Genomic DNA, 9,660 nt, shown 5'->3' with positions numbered 1-9,660 from the left:
GTCCAAATACACACACCACACCCTCCATTCTCCTGCCTTCATTTGGCAAAAGAGGGACTCTCTTATGTCACAAGAGACACCTATAATTAATTGCAAATTAATCTACAAACTCAACCAGGCCACCATCAGTGGAAATCCACAGTAGCTACAAGGTAGCCCAAGGCCACGCTCAGAGGTTGTGACAGAAGCCAAGGTGAAGGAAATCTGTCACTGGCTACATCTAAGTTCAAAACTGACTCCAGGCCCTGCTTCTAAGGCTTCTAACCCTCCTGGGGACCCTCCCCTGTTTGTGTCTCTGTTCTCACAGATCTGACTTCCATAAGTAAAACCGGCCCAACCTGGAGATTCCCTGACTTCAGTCACTCCTACACTAAGTGGCAGACGGACTGGACGTAAGAATTCTCAGGACCACGTCCCTGTGCCCTCCACCACCGCCAGCCACCCGCGAAGAGCCATGATGCGCCCTTGGGTTCTCTGTCTCCTCCTCTTTTCTCACTCCTCTGCCCATTCTGAGAGCTGGATGCCCCTCATAAACCTCACTCACCGCTTACTCAAGGACACTAACTCCTCCTTCTCTTCCAACTGCTGGGTCTGTTTGTCCATCCAAACCCAGCGCTCTCTAGCCGTCCCAGCCCCACTAACGGCTTGGACAGACTCACCCATGAAACTTCATATCGCATACTCCACCCGGACCCTCTCCGGCCCTTATCCTATTTCTGACCTCGAGAGACGCCTCCAGAATTTCCAACCACTAACTGCATATTACTCATTTGTCAATCCTGACCGACGGGCCATTGCCCTTCTTCAGCTTACTAGCTTAACAGGCATACTTCCGATACTTTCTCGAATCACCTCTGCGAGATATACTAATGACCACATCTATGAATCCACCCAGCGGCCCATATGGGGGCCACTCTCTTCCCAGACCCTCCTCTCCTCCCAGGCTCCTCTCTGTATATCCCGTTTCTTCAAGAATTCAAAATATGCCACCTTCGTGGGTAACCTCTCTGCTTCTCTTTGCAACTACACCTTTCGTCTTTCCCCCTCTGCCAAACACCGATCCATAGATCTGTCCACCAGCTATGCATTTGCCGAACTAATGACCATGCCAGGCTCTAAGTGGAGAAATCCCTTACGATTTTCAGGACCCCCTTCCCTAATCTCAGGGCAGCCTTACTACTCTTGCCTGGTAGATGACATCCATTGTCACACCTACCCAACCACGCCCTGGAGGCAGTGTCCTTCCTTCCCATCTAGCACCTGCTATAATCTTACTCTATTTGAACCAGACAACATAACTCACCCCATCACCCTGTCTGTGGACACCACATACTTCAAGATTAAACTCCAGGGACATAAAGATCCCTATCCACTCTTTCAGTACCAGCCCCTCATGGGGGCAGCCCTCTCTGGACAATATTCAGTCTGGGAATATGAACCCACTGTCCAGGAAAATGGGTTTATCACACCAAACATCTTCTCACATCTTCTCTCCTTAACATATTCCTTTTGTCTCAACTCCTCTGGAGTCTTCTTCCTCTGCGGGAGCTCGACTTACGTCTGTCTCCCGGCCAATTGGTCGGGTGTCTGTACCCTTGTCTTCCAATACCCAGACATTGAACTCCTTCCCAGTAACCAAACCGTAACTGTCCCCCTTTTCGCTACAATTCCCTCCTCGGTCCCCACTTCTCGCCAGAAGAGAGCCCTTCACCTCCTCCCTCTTCTTGTGGGCCTGGGCGTTACTTCAGCTCTCGGGTTAAGCATCGCTGGCATCACCACCTCAACCATCTATTTCCAACAGCTTTCGAAGGCTCTCTCGGACAGCCTAGACGAAATAGCCACCTCCGTTATCACCCTCCAAGACCAAATAGACTCGTTAGCGGGTGTCGTTCTCCAAAATCGTAGAGCTCTGGACCTCATCACCGCGGAGAAAGGGGGTACCTGCCTCTTCCTCCAGGAAGAGTGCTGCTTCTATGTAAACCAGTCTGGAGTAGTCCGGGATGCAGCAAGGAAACTTCGAGAAAGAGCATCCGAACTCCGCCCGAGCTCCAGCTCTTGGATCCAGGGGCTGGGGCTGGGATACTGGCTGCCCTCCTGGTTGACTTCCTTCATAGGACCCATTCTCTTTATCCTCTTTCTGCTCATTTTCGGACCTTGTCTTCTTAATTGCTTGACTCATTTTGTATCCCAGCGAATGAGTTCTTTCATTCAGAACACTACCAAAGGGCACGTGGACAAGATCCTTCTGCTCCGAGATTCCCAGTACAAGAGACTTCCCCAGCAGCCTCCTGAGGAGGATGCCATCTAGCAGAAAGAGGCTACCTGGCCCCTCTATCTACCAATCTGTAGAAATAAGATCAATGTTGGTCACAACCACACCATTTTGAAACTCTTCTCCCTTTTGTTTAAACGGTGGCAGTTTCCCCCAAACCATAGCAATCAGCATTCTAGGCTTATTTTTCTAGATGCCTGACAGCCCTTGTACCCCTTGGGGATGTTTGCCATCACCCAGCAATCTTCAGTCACTGCTCACGACTCTTCCTCTTTGACTCTTTTCCTTTTCTACTCTTTAATCACTCCTGGCAACAGAGGCTTTTGAGCCCCACCTTCACCCCACCCCAACTCTCTATCTTCCCCTAGTCTGTAAGTGGAGACCTCCTTTCCCACGGCTTTTCTCAGATTAAACCCGTCCTGTTGCAGAAGTTGCTCATTTCCTTGTTTGTCTTTCCTTCCATGAACCTTTCAGCCACCACCGCCCTGGGGGCTTCTGAACCAGGGTAACTTGTTTGGATGCTGGCTCCCCAGTTCTGGGGACAAGGATCAGCCTTGAATATATTCTGCCTCCTGTTGCCGCCAAAGGAACAAAACTGAGACTTTTCTAGAGAGCTAAGTTCACATGATTTACAAGGAACTCTTATTCCCAAAGCAGGCGGTGGTCCTACCTCATGCCACATGTCCTTTCTGTTAGTGGGAGTGTCAGTTCCCGCACTAGCCGGGCAGCCAGCAGGCCTCAGCTGCTGGGGCCTTTACGGCACACCTGCTACCAGGTGCCTTTCCATCATCAGCTATGCAACAAGAGCACCCCTAAAAGGGCCACTATCACAGTCCCCTCTCTTGCTTGTCTTGCCTCTCGTCTCTCTCTTGCCTGTCCTATCTGTCTGCCTCTCTTGTGTCCTCACTCCAGGACAACCTTTGGCTCTTTCACCCCCCCCCCCAATAAACCTTTTACACTAACTGGACGCTCTGTAGGAACCCTTTTGCTGTGTTTCTGTCCTTTCAGGGACTATGTTCTCTACAGGCTCAGGTGTTTGAATATGGAGTCCCCCATTGGCAGTGCTGTTGGGAGATTTAGGGGGTGTGGCCTTGTTGGAAGAGGTGTGCTTTTTGAGGTGAGCTTTGAGAATATAAAGAGCCAGGCCACTTTGAGTTTACTATCTCTGCCTTGTGTTAAGATGTAAGCCTTCAGTTTCTGCTATGTCTACTATTTGTGGCATACCCCCCCACACACACACTCCCATCCCATGACAGACCACTCCGTTATAGTTAGACAAATAATCCCTCCCTTCTATAAGATGCCTTGCTCATGAACTTTTATCACAGCAATAGAAGAACAATAAAGAGGGTGCCCACATGGGTATTTTATCCAACATGTATGAAATGTAGTTCAAGCTAGACCTGAACTCACAGTGATGCTCCTGCCTCAGCTTCTTGAGTACTAGGACCACAGGAATGCATCAGTCACCACACTCAGCTCTAACATTGTTTTTTAGTCAAAATCACAAACTGGTGACATTTCACCGTCTCCAGAGCTGTGTTTTGGGAGGAAATAGAAGGATCTTAATGGTGTGAATTCCCAGAAGGGCTCAACATTCTCAAGAGAGATGTCCCCTTACAGGGCTGGAGAAATTAGGTCCGTGGTTAAGAGTGCTTGCTTCTCTGAGTTCGGTTCCCAGCAACTAAGATTAAGTAGCTACAGCTGCCTGCAACTTGGGCTCCAGGGGATCCTGCTCTCTTTTCTGACTCAAGGGAAACTGCACCCAGGTGCACACACATACACATAATTTAAAAAAAAATCTTTAAACAGTTGACCCCTCAGGCTTGGTACTGTTGAAAGGACAGGGCTGGAGGAAGACCACAGCATAGAGACCCGTCCCTAGGCAAAGAGCTCAGGGAACACTGGGTGTGACAGCGTGCCTGTCATCCCAGCACTAGGGAGGCACAGGCTGCAGAGTTTGAAGTCAGCCTGGGCTATAGAAATGAGACCTTACCTCAAAAAAGCTCAGTCTATTCAGTTTTATTTACAGAAGGAGGTCTCTCAGGAAATCCGGAAGGCTGCAAGGAAAAGCTCCCAGGAGCCCAGCGCCCGTCAGCGGGTAGCAGAGCCCTGCTTTCTTCTCACGATGCCAACTTCCCTTCCCCTGTCAGTTGTACCAACCGGAGGCATAGATGTTCGGCTTCCTCCATGGCAGGAAGAATCCGGAACCAGCCGAGTCCACGTGTCTGGAAGCAGCCCGGTGTTGGCCAGATCCACCGACGTCTCCATGGCGACGCCACACCCACCGATGCTGAGGGCTCAGCTGCAACGCCAGGCTACCTCAGATCCAATGGACAGAGTCAATGAGCCTCATTCAAGCCAGAGTCTCCGTACAGTGGAGTTTGAACTTTAAGTTTCTTTAATGCCTATTGAGAGGAGGAGCCAGAAGGGGAGTGAGGGTGGTGGAGTAAAAACAGAAAACTCCCAGGACTACCCCAACCCCACCCGGAGCCTAGTATAGCTGGAGCACACAGGGTTAATGACATGCTGTATCCACAGTGTTAAATGGGGTTCAAGGACACGAGTTTTCTCATGTTAATCCAAATACCTTGAAAACAGCTTCTAATTTTGGTTGAGAGGTCTTACTATGTAGTCCTTGCTGTCCTGAAACTCACTATGTAGACCAGGCTGGCCTTGAACTTAGAGAGATCCTCCTGCCTCTGCCTCTCAAGGGATGGGATAAAAGACCTGTGCCACTATGCCCAGCTTTAATTAAATAGCAATTCACAGACTGGAAAATATTCCATTAAAGAGCTGGAGGTGATAGCTATACAGGGATGGCTCAGTGCTTAACAGTGCTTGCTGTTCTTGCAGAATACCTGAGTTTTGTTCCCAGCACCTACATCGAGAGGATGGGTCCTAATGATCAATTACCCATAACTCCAGGTCCAGGGCAATTCCTAACCTTCCTTTGGTCTTGGCAGGTGCCCCCACTCAAGCGCACATACCTACACAAAAGCACATGCATATCCATAATTAAAATAATATCAGCCATGCCAGACTTGGTGGTGCGTGCCTTTAATCTGAGCATTTGGAATACAGTCTGATGTTGTGAGTTCGAGGCCAGACTGGTCCACATAGTGGGTTCCAGGACAGACAGGCTAAATAGTGACACTATTTCAAAAAAATAAAATTAAAAAAGGCATTCGGGGGCTGGAGAGATGGCTTAATGGTTAAGAGCACTGGCTGCTCTTCCAGAGGTCCTGAGTTCAATTCCCAGCACCCACATGGTGGCTCATGGCCATCTGTAATGAGATCTGGTGCCCTCTTTTGGCCTGCAGGCAGACATGCATGCAGAACACTGTATAGGTAATAAATAAATAAATCTTAAAAAAAAAAGTAACAGTTGCTTAAAAAAAAAAAAAAAAAAAGGCATGCGGGTGTGTGTGGAGGGTGGAAGGGAACCCAATGCCAAAGCATTTGCTTAGTTAGCATGCCAGCAGTCCTGGATCCCACCCCTGTCTTCCATATACACAAAATATTAAAATTATGGGCTGGGAGCAGACATGACAGCACATGCCTGGAATCCCAGCATTGGAGAGTCAGAGGCAAGTGGATTTGGAGTACTATATCATTGTGCATTACAGAGAGACTTTAAAGCCAGCCTGGGTAACTTGGTGAGACTCTGTTTCAAAAATAAAGAAAAAGAGGGGCTGGGGGTGTAGCTTATGGGTAGAACAGTGGCCTAGAATCCCCCATTGAAACCAGGGGTGCAGCTAAGATATAGAGTACCTGCCAGAAATCCTCCAGTAACATAAGGGTTTGTCTTTTTCTCACCTAACACCAGCTTGCCAACAGCCAGGGCCAAAGATGCATCTCTTCAGTCAGTCACCCTTTGAGGCACTGCCCATGAGCTGCCAGATGGGGCTTTGGAGCTGACTGCGGTAGCCTGAGGCAGGGGTTCAGCCAGTATGTTCTCCTGGGGGCATGTCAGTTGGGGGTTCCTTCTGTTCACTTTCTGAGTGCACGAACAGGATGCTCAGGTACCTCACATGAAGACATGTGACCTGAACAAATCCCTGTCCCTTTCCCTCTTGAGAAGGGTCTCATGTAGCCTGGGCTGTCCTCCAACTCATTATGTAGACAAAGCTGGCCTTGAACTCACAATCTTTCTTCCTCCACCCCTACTGGGATTACATTATGTCATTACACAGTTTTATGCAGTGTTGGGGATTAAATTGAGGGCTCTGTGTGTAAATTGAACATTCTGTCAACTGCTCTACATCTCCCAGCTCCTGTTTCTTTTCCTTTTTTATTATATGTTAAATTGTGTGTATACATGCATGCATATGTGAGTTACAGGCTTTTGTAAGCTACCTAATGTGGGTGCTGGGAATTGAACTCAAGTCCTCTGCAGTATATGTTCTTTAACCATGTTATCTGAGAGGTGGTACTAATTTTCCTTCTTTTTGAGACAAGGTCTCACTGTGTAGCCCTGACTGTCCTGGAACTCTCTATGTAGACCAGGCTGGCCTTGAACTAATACAGATCTGTCTCAGTGTCTCAAGGGCTGAGATTAAAGACAAGTGCTACCATGCCCAGCTAATTGGTTTTTTTTTGTTTGTTTGTTTTGTTTTTTTGTTTTTTGTTTTTTGTTTTTTGTTTTTTTTTCCCTTTTGGTGGAGATGGAACCAAGAGCCTCATTAATGCTAAGCAAATACTCTACCATTGAGCCACACCCCAGCCCATCACTGGAAGATTCTAAGCAGATGTTCTTTTACTGAACCAGGACCCAACTCAGGAGGTAGATTCTTTCCATTCTGCCATGATTTAGGTCCTATTTCAACATTGAAGCTGTCCACCTTGCTACATAGAACTTGTTCTTTCCTAAACAGCCCACTCTCTACCTTGTATCCCCTCCAGTCATGAGAGGTTAGCCCCTTCTTTTCACCTGAGCTCTCTTGGCTGCCTCAGGGCTGGCCCAGTGCTGACACCATTACAAGACCACTCTTGTTCTGTTGAATTGCAGCACCCTGCCTCCTTTAAAGATGGGGAAACTAAGATAAAGAGGATAAAGTACCACCACACCAGGCTGAGTGAGATCTTAGGGGGTTTTGTTTGTTTTGAAACAGGCTTTCACTAAATAGTTCAGCTAACAAGACCCCCCCCCCCCAGCCCACCTCACCCCCGCGCCCAGTCAGCCTGCCGAATGCCAGATGGTACTGGAGTGCCTTCAGGAGACACACCTGAAGAGTCACTTCAGTTGCAATGTCCCCCTCGCCTGGCCTATTTCAACAGTCCCTAAGTCAACTCTTCCGTGAAGCCTTCCAGCCCCGCCCTCTTGAATTCTCTGTCTCCTAATATGGAACATTCACACAATCCATGCATGGCTGAAACAGAAAATGGAACACACATATGTGCCTAGAGCTGAAGCGCTGGTGGATGACTCTATTTCCAAGGGTCAAGATGGGGAAGACGGGGTTCCAAAGACTTCTTTGCCCGCCCGCTCCCCAGTTTCTGAGCGACACGAATGCTGGAGAACCGTGAGACCACGACTTCTGGGACCGCCCCCAACGCCACTCCCCGCCCCCGTCCCCCCCCCCAACCCCAGTCGCTCGGGGCCCCACCTTCCTGCGCCTGCCGCTACGCCGGCCCCTTTTGTTCGCTCTCCGGCCGCTGAGCTCTCCTGGCGCTCGGCTTCTCTCGGCTGGACTCGGCTCACCTTGGCAGGGCTCCACCGGGCTCGGCTCCGCTCCGTTCGGCTCCTCTCGCCTCCGCCCCGTTCGGCTCGGCTCCTGTCGACTCGGCTCCTCCTGGCTCGGCTCGGCTCCGCCTCGGGGCGCGCAGGCAGAAGCCCGGCTTACTGGATCGGCCCCTCCCTCTATCCTCTTCTGGCCGTAGATCGTGTGCGAGGCCCGGACTCGGAGCACGGAGACCAGGTTTGAGTAGCGGCGTGCGGAGAAGGGCGCAGCATCCTCGTTTCCGGGACGCGCGGACCCAAAGGAGGCGAAGGGGTGTCTGGTCCTGGTCGCTGCTGGAGCTCCAAGGTAGGCGCAGCTCTGGGGACGCGCGCTATGGGGGCGCGCGGGCAACAAAGGACGCAGAGTCGCGGGGGGCGGCGGCACCCTAGCCTGGGAAGAAAAGGGGGCTACTATCACCGAGGCATTGTCGCTGCGTGGGCAGGGATAGCGGGCCGGGGCCGCCGTTGGTGGGCGTGGGCGGGATGAACCCCAACTTCCTCAACCCGGAGGGCGCGCTGCTCGGGTTGGGGGGCGCCCCTGGATTGCACGCCCGGATGGTGCGCACTTCCACAGACTGGGGATCGGGTGTATTTGTTGGGGTCCTCTTTCCAAGAGCAGGTTCAGACAGCTGGACGAGCTGCTGAGAGCTCCTGGGGGAGGCTCTCAGGCTCTCGGGGGTGCGCAGCCTGGTGGGCGCGGCCATCAGTCCTCATCTCCAGACCTGGCATCTGGGATGAAACACCGAGGCCCCCGCCCTGCCACCTGGGGTCGCCTGATTCGTGCCCTTAGCAAAACTTGATTGGAGAGTCTGGCTTGAAATGAGAAGGTAGGGTAAGGGGGAGGCCCAGGCACGGTGCCTTTCCGCAGGGGTGCCCCTCCAAGCTGGCGCTGCTGGCTGGTGAGGCAGCAGATTTTTTTTCCCTCCCCCTAGGGAGGGGCAGTGGCGACGCAGGATGCAGGGCTGAGCCTCCAGGGCCAGCCCGCGTGGACTCTTCTGGCGGGGCCTGTGTGTTTGTCTCGGACACACAGGGCTTTGCCACGCGCGTGCCTCCTCTACAGCTTGGCCCAAGCCTGGAAAGGTCGTTGCAGAGGGACACCTTAGGGGTAGGGGAGTCACAGCACAGGAATGCACCCAGTCTCTGAGATTCCACTCCTGTCTCCTGGGCGGGCGGGGTTCGGGGGATGGTAGAACTAGGGAAGGAATTGGCCTTAATCTTGAAAGGTGCCCAGACAGAGGATGGTGGGGGTGGGGCTGGCCTAGGGCTGTGCCCTGAGGAGGAGGTAGAGAGCACCACGTGGGGCTGAATTACCTGTGCTGCAAGCCAGAGGTCTCCTACCCATCAGTTGTAAAAGTAAACAATGAACCCTTCATTCATAAGGGCTGTCACCTGGATTGGCACCACCTCGGGCTGGCAGGTACACAGAACCGCAACGGCTCTGCCCGGCCCATCTCAGCCTGATGCCCAGAAGCTGGGGTCACGGATGTGACACAGCTGGAGGGTGGGACAGACCCCGAAGGGTGGTTGAGCCCAGTGCCCTACCCAAGGGTGCTTTTTAAGGAGATGGCTCCCACAAACGCTTCTAGACAGAAGACGTTCCAGTTTAGATGGGCAGAGAAAGATTTAGGTTACTGGGGCGTGAAGTTCAAGGCAGACCCTGTTTGCT

The 9,660-nt window shown here is 51.6% G+C and overlaps 3 protein-coding genes across 4 annotated transcripts in view; 2 read left to right on the top strand and 1 right to left on the bottom strand.

Moving 5' to 3' along the window:
* Positions 1 to 370: 370 nt before the first annotated feature.
* Positions 371 to 2,354, top strand: LOC127236895 (syncytin-A). Its single transcript, XM_051204868.1, has one exon. The coding sequence runs from the start codon at positions 455 to 457 to the stop codon at positions 2,306 to 2,308; it is 1,854 nt and encodes a 617-aa protein (XP_051060825.1). The 5' UTR covers positions 371 to 454; the 3' UTR covers positions 2,309 to 2,354.
* A 2,245-nt stretch (positions 2,355 to 4,599) lies between these two features.
* Positions 4,600 to 8,723, bottom strand: LOC127236920 (translation initiation factor IF-2-like). Its single transcript, XM_051204895.1, has 3 exons — positions 8,630 to 8,723; positions 7,882 to 8,492; positions 4,600 to 4,680 (listed from the first exon to the last, which is right to left on the bottom strand). The coding sequence occupies exons 1-3, from the start codon at positions 8,721 to 8,723 to the stop codon at positions 4,615 to 4,617; spliced, it is 771 nt and encodes a 256-aa protein (XP_051060852.1). The 3' UTR covers positions 4,600 to 4,614.
* Clip2 (CAP-Gly domain containing linker protein 2) overlaps positions 8,152 to 9,660 on the top strand; it is a 59,038-nt gene continuing 57,529 nt past the window's right edge. For both annotated transcript variants that reach the window (XM_051204846.1, XM_051204845.1), the window contains exon 1: positions 8,152 to 8,301. The gene's annotated coding sequence lies outside the window, so the exon portion shown is untranslated. The remainder of the gene's footprint in view (positions 8,302 to 9,660) is intronic.

The sequence above is a fragment of the Phodopus roborovskii genome, unplaced genomic scaffold (assembly GCF_943737965.1).
Source record: "Phodopus roborovskii unplaced genomic scaffold, PHOROB, whole genome shotgun sequence".
NCBI lineage: Eukaryota > Metazoa > Chordata > Mammalia > Rodentia > Cricetidae > Phodopus > Phodopus roborovskii.
This window is presented reverse-complemented; position numbering and strand designations above follow the sequence as displayed.